This window comes from Sarcophilus harrisii, chromosome 6 (genome assembly GCF_902635505.1).
Source record: "Sarcophilus harrisii chromosome 6, mSarHar1.11, whole genome shotgun sequence".
Taxonomy (NCBI): Eukaryota; Metazoa; Chordata; class Mammalia; order Dasyuromorphia; family Dasyuridae; genus Sarcophilus; species Sarcophilus harrisii.
In genome coordinates, this window is record NC_045431.1 from 156,010,743 (window position 1) to 156,025,021 (window position 14,279).

At 35.8% G+C, this 14,279-nt stretch overlaps 1 protein-coding gene across 1 annotated transcript in view; it reads right to left on the reverse strand.

Annotated features, from left to right (window-relative positions):
- FRAS1 (Fraser extracellular matrix complex subunit 1) overlaps positions 1-14,279 on the reverse strand; it is a 483,962-nt gene that overhangs the window by 167,922 nt on the left and 301,761 nt on the right. The window contains exons 27-28 of the mRNA XM_012552056.2: positions 11,536-11,620; positions 3,618-3,944 (exon numbers count right to left, since the gene is read on the reverse strand). Coding sequence (XP_012407510.1) covers positions 3,618-3,944; positions 11,536-11,620 — 412 coding nt within the window. The remainder of the gene's footprint in view (positions 1-3,617; positions 3,945-11,535; positions 11,621-14,279) is intronic.

Sequence of the window (14,279 nt, forward strand, 5' to 3'; positions counted from 1 at the left end):
ATATGTTTTGATCCAGCAGGTTATTACTGGGTTTATATCCCAAAGAGATCTTAAAGGAGGGAAAGGGACCCACATGTGCAAAAATGCCTCTTTGTAGTGGCAAAGAACTGGAAACTGATTAGATGCCCATCATTTGGGGATTGGCTGAATAAATTATGGTATATGAATGTAATGGAATATTATTGTTCTATTAAAAATTATAAGCAGGATGATTTCAGAAAGACCTGGAGAGACTTACATGAACTGATGCTAAATGAAGTGAGTAGAACCAAGAGAACATTGTACACAGCAACAGCAACATGATGATCAATTCTGATGGACATGACTCTTTTTAACTGTGAGGTGATTTAAGTCAATTTCAATAGATTTGTGATGCAGAGAGTTATCTGCATCTAGAGAGAGGACTCTAGGGACTGACTGTGGATACCATTGTCACCTTTGTTTTTGTAGTTGTTGGCTGGCTTGTTTTTTCTCTCTCATTCCCCTTTTTTTCTAAATTTTCTTGTGTAGCATGATAAATGTGGAAATATGCATAGAGGAATTGCCCATGTTTGAATTTTATATTGCATTATGTGCTATCTAGGGGAGGGAAGAGATAGGGAGATAGAAAGAAAAATATGAAACACAAGGTTTTGCAAGGATGAAGGTTGAAAATTATCTTTGCATATATTTTGAAAAGTAAGAAGCTATTTTTTAAAAAAAGTAAGTAAAGAAATGACTTGGGGAAAAAACTGATCTGGAATAGGTAAGGGGAATGGTGGAGAATGGGAAAGGAAAGAAAGGAAGGACGTTTTAAAAAAAAGTATTTTGAGCATAAATTACTAATAACTATTTGAAGGGGGGAAAGTTTCATAAGTTTTATTTTTTATTTTTCTCATAAGAGAGAAATGTAAATTAAAATAACCCTGAGACTAAGGGATAGTGAGGAAAAGATTATGTCCCTTACCCCCAGTGATGAAGGGAAATGTTAGTATGTCTGCTGTTACTATACTTTTGAAGTAAATATCCCTCTGTAAAAACTAATTTGATTGTTAAATGGTGGTTAAGTAGTGTTTAAATAGGACTGGAGTACTTGGGGCTCTAAGATTAGAGGGATAAGTCAGGGGGCTTGGCCGATGTTGGAGCCAAGTCCTCCTCGATCCTTTAAGGATACTGTGAAGGTACCCCCAGGGTGCAGGGTGAGGGCAAGGTGGAAATGTAACACCTGGTTTTCAGGCAGAAGGGGCCAGGATAATGACTTCCATTCTGTCATCAAGCTAGACAAAATTCCAGAAGGGGGAAAACTGATGACTAAGGAGGCTGTGGGGAAGGAGGCATAGAAAGACACTGCTGTGACTTGGTTCCAACATGCTGGAAAATAAAATGGAATGATGCAAATAAAACTACTCACCTGTTTATATCCTCTGACCTACTGAACATATAATCCGAGGAATTTATTGCCAGATAGAACATACCCATATATACCAAACTTTCCAAAGAAAAAATATGTGAAACCAGTCAAAAAAAAAGCTGAAAAATAATATGTGTTTCTCCTTCCCCATGAGGAATGGTTCAACAAATTATAGGGGGTGGGGGAAATTGGCCCTGGAATTTCATCAGAATAAAGAACACTGGAGAAATGACCTCCAATCCTATTCAACCACGCAACAGCTGGATTCCTTTTTATAGGGGAACATTTAGTTCAAAGATAATAACAGGAACAAATGTACAAATACCTCCCTCCAATACCTAGAAGGGACACAATTCTCTCTATCCCCTTCAATGTCTGAATTGTTTTCATTCAATTCACATTTTTCTAATTATTAGTTCTGTATATTCTTTTTTAAACCTGCCCCCTGAACCATGAAGAATAACAATTATTCTGCAATATGTAATTGTATATCATATATAAGATATATAATATATATCATGTATAAGATATAATATACAAAACATAACATATAATATATGTTATATATAATTCCGGTATTTTTTCAAGCTCTGTCCAAGATCACATTATTAAAATTGGGATTCAGACCCAAGTCCCATGAGCTCTTTCCTATCAATGCTCAAGCATTTCTTAGGTGTCTCATATGCACTCAGCAATGTGCATTGTTGATAAAAGGAGAAGGAAAAGGAAGAGGAAGAGGAGGAAGAGGAGAAGAATCTGGCATTCCTAAAAATCTGGCTAAAATAATTTCTATTCTTTCTTATAAATTACCAAGAGCTCTCTATGAAGGTTCAGCCACCCATCCAGAAATCTTTTTTTTTTAATTATTCATTCATTCACATTGCTTTATGAATCATGTTGGGAGAGAAAAATCAGAGCAAAAGGGAAAAACTCTGGGAGAGATAAAAAAAAAAAAACAGAAAAAGAAGTAAATGTAGCATGTGTTGATTTACATTCAGTTTCCCTAGTTCTTTTTCTGGATGCAGATGGCATTTTCTGTCCGAAGTTTATTGGGATTGCTTTGGATCTCTGAACCACTAAGAAGAACAAAGCCTTTCATAGTTGATCATCTCACATTCTTGCTGTGTACAATGTAATCCTGGTTCTGTTTGTTTCATTCACTGTTTCACTCACTATCAGTTCATGTAAATCTTTCCAGACCTTTTTAAAATCAGTTTGTTCATCATTTTTATAAAACAATAATATTCCATTACCTTCATATACCACAACTTGTTCAGCCAATTCTGTTACTACAAAAAGGCCTGCCACTAACATTTTTGTACATGTGGGTCCTTTTCTCTCTTTTTTGATTTCCTTGGGATACAGACCTAGTAGTGACACTGCTAGATCAAAAGGTATGCACAGTTTTATAACCCTTTGGGCACAGGTCAAACTGCTCTCCAGAATGGTTGAATCCGTTCACAACTCCACCAACAATGTTATCAGTGTCCCAGTTTTCCCACATCTCCTCCAACATCCATCATTATCTTTTCCTGTCATCTTAGTCAATCTGAGCAGTGTGAGATAATAGGAAGCAATCATTTTCAACCAAGTTGCTCCTTGGCTTGTTCTGTCATGATCTCCATAGAATTCAAGTTGATATTCAATGGGATATTCACAGGGACGACAGATGGTCCCCAGTGACATCAAACTCCATTTCCCTTTGCTGGTACTGTTCCCTCAAACTGCAATGTCATCCCTTCCTTCCTCCATCTATCCAAATTCTAGCCAATGTCCTATCACCTGCTTGGAACTGGGGGACTAGATGATACAGATGTCTTCCTCTTTACTAAATTTTCCATAAAATCTGTATCACACAAGTTAGAATTTTATTAAATCCTTTTGGTATTCTCTGCTTTAAGCGAGGTCCTTTTTCTCCAAATAAATACTAATACTATTAAGAATATTACACTTTGGGGCTGCTAGGTGGTGCAGTAGATAGAGCACCTGAGGACCTGAGTTCAAATTTGACCTCAGATACTTAACACTTCCTAGCTGTGTGACCCTAGGCCCAATTGCCTCAGCAAAAAAAAAAAAAAAATTACACTTCTTTTCTGGGCACACAATAGGGACATGATAAAATATTTGTTGTGTACTCATTAGCCTGAATACAAGATTTCATTATTATCAACATCAGCTTTCTAGCTTTAAAGTCACAGTGCACAATAGCCTTGAGGTGGATGCTTACCTTTGGCACGATCTGTACTTTGAACAGTATATTCTGGAAGAAGTATCCATCACTAGCTTGTAGGAGAATGGCATCAGAGGTCCTGGCTGAGCCACCATGTGTGTAATAGAGAAGGCCCCTGGCCAGGTCATCCAGCTGAAACCGATGGACCAGAGCCCCTGGATCACGTAGTGGCTGGAGGAGCCGGCCATAACTAGGCGCGTTTACCACCTCCACTACCACATCTTGTGGATTGTCATCATCCCGGATGTCCAGCAGCTGGGTAGTGATGGGGGCACTTTGTCCTGTGCTGATGCGAAGAGCTTCATTCTTCAGCAGATAAGGGGCCTGCAAAGGGAAGAGAAATGACTTAGTGGATTTATGAGTCAAAATGTCACAAGGAAAATATTGCCGGTTCAAGAGTGATGACCAAATATATCGCAAGCTGCCAAACCATATTTCTCAGAAAAGTCTCAAGTCAAAGAGAAGACTGAACTGAATCCGGATGGCTGTTCTTATTGAATGGCCACCAAGCTTTTACCTATACCTTGGAAACCCAGAGGTTTCCCCAAGATGGGTCAAATTTACAGCTTAAATATCAAGGGGTATTCTATGAGCACATGTTCTATTGGAATGAAACTGGTTCAGCTGCTTGGAATAACCCTGTGAAGTGGGCTTCCTAGCCAACTGTATTAACAGTTCTAGCAAATGATGGAAGAAATGGCAAGTTTAGAAGTATGACTTTTGAGGGTAAGGGATTCCATTTGGTCATTCAACATTATTTATTCCAAGAATTCTGAATTGAAACTGATAAAATCATAAGTATTAATGGGAAAAAAAAGAAATCTCAGTAGTGAATTTACATATTTCCAAACATCCTCTTCCTCAACCCAGCATCATTCCTGGAAAGGACACGTCCCACCCCATCATCACTCTCAATAACTTCCTATGGCTGCCTATCATTCTAGGAACAAGTACAAAATACCTTTCCAGTCTTCCTACACCTGCTCCCCGAGAGTGATCCATTTTAAGTCCCTTTTTAAGTCCCAAATAAAATCCCACCTTCTATAGGAAGTTGTCTTTAATCTCTTAATTTTAGTGTTTTCCCTCTTTTATTATTTCCCATTTATACTGTTATCTGCTTGTTTCAAATATGGTTTGTTTGTGTGCTGCCTCCCCCATTAGACTGTAAGCTCCTTAAGAACAAGGACTGTCTTTCATTTCCTCTTGTATCTCCAATATTTAGCATCATTCCTAACCCCTAGTTCTAAAGAAATATTTGTTGATTGACTAAAAGAGACTTTTGGGAGAATAGCAAAACTTGACATGCTATATTTTCCCCTTAAAATATTACTTTTAGGCTGAATGACTGAAGTCATCACAGAATTCATGGGTTTGGATTATTAGCACTTCAAGGGCAGTGCCTTTGTCCTCTCTGTAATTTGTTTCTCCCACAACACCTATTACAGGGTTCTCTTCACAGCAAGGGACACTTAGAAAACATTGACTGTCACATGAGGAAGACTAAGAAAGTGAGAGAGAAAAAAATGGGATGAGGTTTATTGAATTATGATAAGTGCTTTAATGCAATTAATTATCTCATAGAAGGAAAACCTCACTCCTCAGCTCCCTAGGGTAAAACTTGTGTTAAATAGGTCAGTCATGTTTCTACACAGCTGAGGATTTGACCCCTTAAGCTTCTCAAATACTTCAAGGATACATGTTTCAATCAGAATCAGAGAATCTCCTAATTGGAAAGAACTATAACTGGAAAGGTGAATGAACTTATCTAATACCTGATCACAACTTCCTGTACCATTTCACTGCCACAGGGCCACTGTAAATTACAATTCTTCTGTGACAAAGTAGATGGTCATAGGGAGGTAAGGTGACCCACAATACACATCATTTCTTAGCCAACCTGGTGATGAGTACCTTGACAACAAATTGACAAGTTCATCCCAGTATCGATAGTGCTATATGAAAAAATATTGACCATTCAGAATGGGAATCTTTTTAATGCATTATCTACATCCTGCCTTCTTATTCAGAATATATATTTTAAATGTTCACATTTTCTCACTTCCTTAGGATCAGATCATTATTATGAACCCCAAATATTTTATATTTGATAATACATACAATGCTGGGATCTACTGAGAGGTGTGTTTGATCCCATGGTAAATGACCTTAGTGATTTTTGAGCCCTTGAATCTTATTTTTATAATTTTTACATCTTTTCTTCTTGCTTTTTACTTTTTGCTTCAATAAGTAGACCTGTCTGTAGCAGTCATGCTTCCTCTATATAATTTGTTGCCACTAATCCGCTATGGGCTGGAAAACTAGCTAACAGCTTATTAGAATTTTGTGTTAAAATAAGAGTAAACAGAGTCTGGGAGTGGGGAAGACAGGAGCTTGCCTAGTTTCACCTTGAATAAGATATTTTAAAAGAAATATCTTTCCTCAATCATTTGGATGTAGATTAGTGTATTAACTTAATGGCTTCTGCTCAGATGCCATTTTTGTTTGCTTCTTTCTTTTTCTCTAATACATTCAAGATAGTTGTATACTTTGATCAGGCAAAATGTTACTCTACTAATCATTCATTATCTCTCGAAATGTCCTAGACACCTACTAATCCATGGAGCAAATCTATGATAACTGGGCAAAAATCTTTCATCTGGGAAGTAATGATTACTTTTGTCTACCCATACTGTCATGCACACATACAAAAAAAATCGATGATTACATGATTATGAACCTTTAATTTTCCTTTTATACTGGATTCAGTCACAATCCCATGGGAAACAATCCAGAGCTTGGCTTAAATGAAATTCAGGACATCTTAGAAGCAGTCAACTTCACTGAACCCTGAGTGTGATAAAGAACTGCTAAGGGCCATTAGAGGTATATGTATGATGGGGAACTGAAAAGGGTGGCAGTGGAAGAAATAATGGTAGGAAAGGCAGTTTTTCCCTCAGGATCATACATCAAGTGCTAGAAGAGATCTCAGAGGCTTTTGAATCTGGTAGCTAAGGGGTACAGTGAAATCAGGAAAACTTAAGTTCAAATCCAACCTCAGACATTTTATTTCTCTTTGTGTCCTTGAGTTTCCTTATCTATTAAAAAAGAGAGAGGGGGGGAATAATAAAAGCATTTATCTCCCAGGACTATTAGCAAATAAAATCTGTAGAGTATTTTGCAAACTTTAAGGTACTGTGTAAATGCTAGCTGTTCTTATCTTTATTATCATAGCCCAATCCCTTCATTTTAGAGTTGAGGGAACTGCTCAAAATGCTTGATTGATGTGTCCAAGATGAAACAGGTAGTAATGCACCAGTGGTAAGATTCAAACCCATGTTCTCTGACACTAAAACCAAGGTTCTTTTGCCAGTCCTCCCCTAATTCAGTGTCTACCTATTTCAAGGGGATTCAGCAATGATACACCTACCTTCCATGAGTGGGTCATACTATTAATTCTCTGGGTTTTCTGTTAAGTTCTCTGAATAAATAATAATGATAACAACAATAACAACAATCTGAATAGGGTTCTACCTCCATCTGAGTTAAGAAACTTGATAAAATCATGCCCTAAAGTAAGAAGAAGGAGATAGGCCATCAAGCACCAGGCCTGGTGAATTCACCAGATATATTATTAAAAAATATATTCTCTTCAGGGTTAACTCATATCCTTAACATATTGTAAACATGATCATAAGTGTTCTTTCAATATGAGACTTAAATAATTAAAACAGTAAAAATCTCATCAAAAAGCCAAGGCCAGGAGCCAAGGAAAACATCTATATCCTTTGAAACAGAAATATGTTATTTTCTTTACAACCTACTTTTTTAAATCCAAATCTCTTTCTTAGAAACCACATGAGTGCTCCCCACCTCTACAAAATACACTCCCCATTAAAGTGGTATTAGTGCTGTCTGATTGATGCAGCATTACCACAGTCATGTGATGTGAAGCTTGGGGATTATCTATCTCCTAAAAGACCAGCTGGAAAAGTCCAAAGCTGATAGTTTCTGTGCACGGGAATGACCCTGGCAGACCATAACATAGGCAGCAGAGGCCTTTAGCCAGTATTAAGACATAAAAGTGGAAATGGCCAAATTGATTTACGTGATGATGTCTCAGAGAAACTCCGAAGACTGCCAGAGAAAGAAGAGATCAAAAACCAGAAGCAATAAAAAATCATTAACTCAGTAACCTCCTATCCCCCAAATCCCATCTTTAGAAAATGTCACCCGCATAAAACATTCTCACCAATTGGTACTTGAGTTTCTGGGAACACCAACTCCATATTTTAAAAGTACTTTGGGTTCCAACTCAGGTCAGAAAGTTTTTTTCCAGCACTAATCCTAATCCTTTGGCTCACTTAGTGGAAATTATTTTGTCAAAAACAGTGAAAATGGAGAAAAAAATGTTAGCAATCAGTGAATGAGGTCCTTTGAGCTCATCTTTATATTAAAACTATGTCATATTTTAATTACATACATAAGAAATACCTTATCTTGGCTCAAAACCATATGGTTTGAAATGTTTATGGAATAGATTTCAAATGAAATTAGTTTGCAACTAATTAATTATAATTTAATTACTATGTCATCCCTAACATGGACCAATTTTATGTCTGATCACCAATCATTTTTGTAGCCACTAAGATCTTCTGTTAGAGCTCATAGTTGTTCCTGGGCTGTGCTTCCTTATTCTATGTTACTGCAATGACATTTCATGTGTATGAGGCTCAATGAATTAAGCTTCTACCACAAATATTTATGCCAGCCATATAAATGCAATTTGTCAGAGATGAACTAGGAGAATATAATGCTGTTACTCTGAATTTTACAATATTCACCTGCACTGATCTTATGTTATGTTATAACCCTGTCTTTTATGCATACCATTGCCCTCTTCAAGCTATGGGAAAATCTGGCCTGTAAGCAAAAAAATGATTTTTACACTTTTAAATAACATTTTATTGCACAAGTTTTAAAACTGGTTAAAGAAAAATACTCTCTGCTTGGGGCCCTACAAAAACAGGTGGTTTGGGCCTTATATTTTTCCAATTCCTGCCCTATATTAATGAAATCACAGATCTGCTCTAAAAAGTAGATTCATATATTTGCTTCAGTGATTCCACAAAGTCCCAGTGAGAAATTTCAACAAACCATGAATATCTGCCCCTAGTCTGCAATTTATAGTCTTACAGAGTTGTTCAGTAGTATTAAGAGATCAAGGGACTTGGTGACAGTCATATGTCCAGTATGAGTCAGAAACAAGAATAGAACCCTAATCTTCCCAATGAAATATCATCTTCCTCTCCATTATATAACATTATCATTATACTAGATACATACAGAGATATATAGATATATATATATATATAATTATATGTTTATGTATATACATGTATACAGATTTATATAGAGAGTAGGATGGTCATTTATCAAGGCTGAGGGATGACAAAGAAACAATCTGCCTGCTATATTTTTTAGGTAATCTAAATTATGTAAAGGAAATACTCTACTATAATCATAGATCTTCTTTGGAAGTCTGACAGGAGAATGTGAAGCAGAATTACACAGGATAAAAGTAGATCTTCTATGGACATTTAATAGGAGAATGGGGACTAGAATAACACAGGACAAGGGTACATCCTCTATGGAAGTCTAATGGGAGAATGTGGACGAAAATTATACAGGATAAGGGTTGCTCTTCTAGGTAAATCTAATGGGAGAATGTGGACCAGAATTACATGGGATAAGAGTAGGTCTCTATGGAAGTCTAATGGGAGAACGTGGACCATAATTAAACAGGATAAGATTGGATCTTCTATGGAAGTCTAAAGGGAGAACGTGGACCAAAAATTACACAGGATAAGGTAGATGTTCTATAGAAGTCTAATGGGAGATGGTGGACCAGAATTAAACAGGATAAGGGGACATTTTCTATGGAAATCTAATGGGAGAATGTAGATCAAAATTATATAGGAGAAAGGAGATCTCTCGAAGTCTAATGGGAGAATGTGGACCAGCATTACATAAAACAAAGGTATATATTCTATGGAAGTCTAATGGGAGAATGTAGACCATAATTAAACAGGATAAGTTTGGATCTTCTATGGAAGTCTAAAGGGAGAACATGGACCAAAATTATACAGGATAAGGGTAGACGTTCTATAGAAGTCTAATAGGAGAATGTGGATCAGAATTACATAGTACAAAAGTAGATATTCTATGGAAATCTAATGGGAGAATGTGAACCAGAATAACACAGGATAAAGGTAGATCTTATATAGGAGTCTAATGGGAGACTGTGGACCAGAAATACACAGGATAAGAAGGTGTGGCAGAGGTTTGTATTGTCATCCTGAGGGGAATAGACTTTCCAAAAAATCCTTTTCTCCACTAAAGTTATTGATAAAAGATGCAATATTATCTTCTTAAAATAGGCAAAACTGGAAAAACACCAATGAACTAAAAAAATGAATACTCTAGTACTATTAGACTACAAACAAGTTATACCAAATACACTTATACAGACAAGGAAAGCCCATACCCATTTCCATCTACCCAGCCCACCAAGCGGACCTCAACCCAACTCCAAAAGAAAAAACAACAATATAAAAGATGATGCTGGGGAATAAAAACAACACTGGAGTGAGATTCAGGACACTTGGGTTCTAGTTCCATTTCTTCTACTCTGTAGGTAATCACAGGACCAAACATGAGACCATTTCTGGTCCTCTGTGTCCCCATCTATAAAAAGAAGGTCTTGGGCTAAGGATTCTTAATTATTTTGAGCTTTAGACTCCTTTGGCAGACTAGTGAATCCAACTGAGAGAAATGATTTATAATTTGGGGAGATTTAGATTTGCTCTTTTCTTTTTTCCTCATTTCAAGACCTCAATCTCTGAAGGTTGAGCTAACCTTCTCCTCTATCCAGACCCATCCAAGTCTGGTAACCATTGTGTTCTATAGATTGCCCAAGAGTAGGAGTAATTTAAGATTAAGTAATTTAATTAAATTTGAGGTCCACTCCTTGTTGTAATATTCATTTTCTCATTAACTATTAACCAATTAGACTTGATTGCCAATCTCTTGAACACTCCACTTTCAAAGGAGCATATAAGTTGTGAGCTACCACCATATTTGCCATTGCTCTAAAAGAGAGATGGCCAAATAATTATTCTTTTATTAAAATGATGACATTATTAATAACATGAGTAAATTACTCAGAAATTATGCTTCTCAAACATTTTTAAATGTCATATCATGAACCCCTTCTCCAAATAATGTTATTTTTAAATGCATACCAAAATATATAGAATTACAAAGGAAACCAATCTTACTAACATAGATTTATCAAGATAATAAAAAAACAAGTTAAAAGATTCTGGATTGGACAAGACAAACATCATGAAACAGTACATCATGTGGAATCCCCTAGTAGCACAGCCATTGACATCTGATATCTTGCAAGTTCAGAAGAGTTGACAATAATAACTACTAATATCGGTCAAGTTCTGCAAAGGTATGTCTAGCATACTTAGTATAAAGTTAGCACTGATAGTAGAAAGCCTGGTCTGCAACTGAAGTTTTATTATCTCATTTGGTATTCATAAAATTCCTTTGGAAGAGGCAGAGTGGGTATGTTACAGACAAAGAAACTGAGCTCAGGCAGGTGAATGGTCAAGGGCAGAATGGAAAATTCAAGTTTTCTGATTTTGACTTGAGCGCTAGTTTTGTTTTCCTCCATGACCTTACAATAATACAAATTATCCTCACTATCCTTTTCTTCGGAAAAAAAATGAAGGCAGCAGGAATTTTGGTACAATTCTTTATGAACTCATTAACAGAAATTTTGCTTCGCCCTTGCAATTTCCCAAACAAACTGACTTAAGAAATCTACATTAAGGTTTATCATTACCTGTGTGGAAAACGCTTGGACGTTGATCAGTTGTGGTTCAGAGAAGAATTGCTGGTCACTCACTCTCAGGGAAAAATGGCCTTTCCTAAACAAATATCCAAAAAAAGAAACAAAAATTAATGTTATAAAGATAGTCTTTGAACAAGATCATAATGAATCTATTTGTGTTGTACAAGTCAGGATTTGGATTAAAGATTAATTATGGAATGAATGAGTTTGAGAGAAGTTAGGGGTAGAGATTGGGGGGAAAGGGACATGGAAACTCCATATTGGGAAACTTACACTATCAGTAAGAGGCAATATATGATTCATCTTAGGAAATTGCCTGGCCGTAGAGCAATTAAGTCACATAGTACCTATGTACAGTGTTGGACACTGTTGTTGACTTGGAGCAGGGTAGCCTTCCTAACCTCAAGGTGATTCTCAGTCCATTATACCAAAGCTTCTTTTACTATAGATCATGACTTTATACGGGGTTGCATAACTGAGTGTGAGAGCTGCGAAATTATGATTTTATTATCAATAAGTGTTTGATGTGCAAACCTATATACCTATGGTCACATAAAAATTTCTCAGGTGAAAAGGGGTCAAAGTGGAAAATTTTTAAGAAGCCTTTCACCATACCACACTCTCTCTTTATCTATTAGAAATTAAAGCTTAAGACTCATAATTATCCAAGGTAAAGTAACCATAAAAATATTGCCCACAATTAAACCATCTGATTGCATAACACCTATATGACATTCCAGTTTCTTACATTAAGTTTCTAAAATTCATAAAGAGAATATAATGGAATGTTATTGTATAATAAGAAATGATTAAACAAACAATTTTAGAGGACACTAGGAAGGCTTTTTTCTATGCAAATAGATGCAAAGAAAAGTGAGCAAAACTAGGAACAAGTTATACCATTATTACTTTAAAGGAGAAATATTACTTTGAAAGATTTTAAAATTCAGATCAACAAACTGAAAAATAAGTCCAAAAGAATGAAGAAGAAGCATGTCATTTACTTCCTGACAGAAAAGTAAGGAACTTAAAATGCAGAAAGAGAAATACATTTTTAAGATCTGGTTAACCTGATTAATGTGGAATTTGTTTTGTCAGATTATGCATGCAAATATTAAAGGATCGGGGGTTTGGATTTATTTATTTGTTTTCCCATTCAAAATCTCTTTTCACCTGAGAAATTTTATGTGATCCCGGATATATAGGTATATAAAAAAAGGGATACAAATCAAATATTTACTGACAATAAATCATAATTTCATGACCCCTATGTTCAGTTGTATGATACCATATGGGGTCACAACCACCATTTAAGAAGTTCTGGTATCCAGCAGAAGAGGTAGTGGCAGGAACATTGATTTTAAACAAGTATTAGTCACCTAAGTGACACCATCTCTATCCAGACATAAAATTGATAATTCAAGTATTAAATAATTTTACTTACATACACCTATTTGTTTCTAAAGTTAGTCATCTCTAAGTTGGGGACAGGTAGAGAGAAGAATAAAAGAGGGGAAAAAAAGAAACAAATTTACAGGATAGCTTTATTAAATAATTTAAAGGAATAGCAAATTGTACATAATGAAAATTTTCAGTTTTGTGTACAAGCATCTTTTTATTATACTATGTTATAGAAATGCTGTTTTATTCTATAAATAAAAAAAGAAAAACAAAAATATCAAACTAAAAATATTCATGAATATATCAGAGTTAAAGAATTAGATGTCAGATTTTGGCCTACTTGACCTAAAACATGACTATATTTGTTTAGACAAATACAGTAGTGCTGGGGATGGGGAAGTTTGATGTAAATAAAGGCAGTGAAATATGTAGAAATACTTCCAAAAACGTGAATAAAAGAATGTCTGAGTAATTATTTAAATTCTATTATATTCTATTAAAGAGTCAGTCATGATGTAGCTCACCTAGTTGTAGTTGACCTAGGAAGCAATATGAATGGGAGAACCGGGGAAGTCCTGATGGTGGATGCTCCTAAATAAGTCATTTAACCTCTTAGTGCAACAGACAACTCCACGTCTATAAGTTCCAATTAATCAGTAAGCACATAAGAGCTTGTTATTTGCTATGTACCAAGCAATGAGCTAAAAATTGGGGATAAAAAGAAAATTCAGAAATGGTTCCTGCTTTCATTCTATTACATGATGAGCTTCTCAAGGGAAAGGATTGTTTTTTGCCTTTCCTTGCACACCCAAAACTCAGTCCCTGATAAAAAGGAGGTACTTAATATTTACTGACGGACTAATTCAAGGAAATTATAAGAAGGAAATTACACAGACACAGTCACACATACACATACACACTCACACATATATGAATCTTCCTCATGGAGTGAGAAGAAGGCAACTTTAGAAGGGAAAGCACTAGAAATTAGTGGTGAGTGTGGGTGAGGTTTCCTGCAAAAGGTAGTATTTGAGTTGAGTCTTGAAGGAAACCATGATGCTAAAAGACAGAAGTGAAAAAAGAGGCCTTCTAGGCAGTGAGCTGACTGATTTTAGTAAAAGGAATTTTTTCATTAGGACTTCCCTATGAAATCACAGATCTAGCAGGAAAAAAAATTGTGCTTATTTCAATATTTGCTCTATTCTTATTCTAACAGCCTCCTTCACTCAATAAACTCTACTGGCTCCCTATTACCTTTAAGATAAAATATAAACTCTGTTTTGTTTTTAAAGTCCTCCTAAACTTAATTCCAACCTATTTTCCAGCTTTGTTAT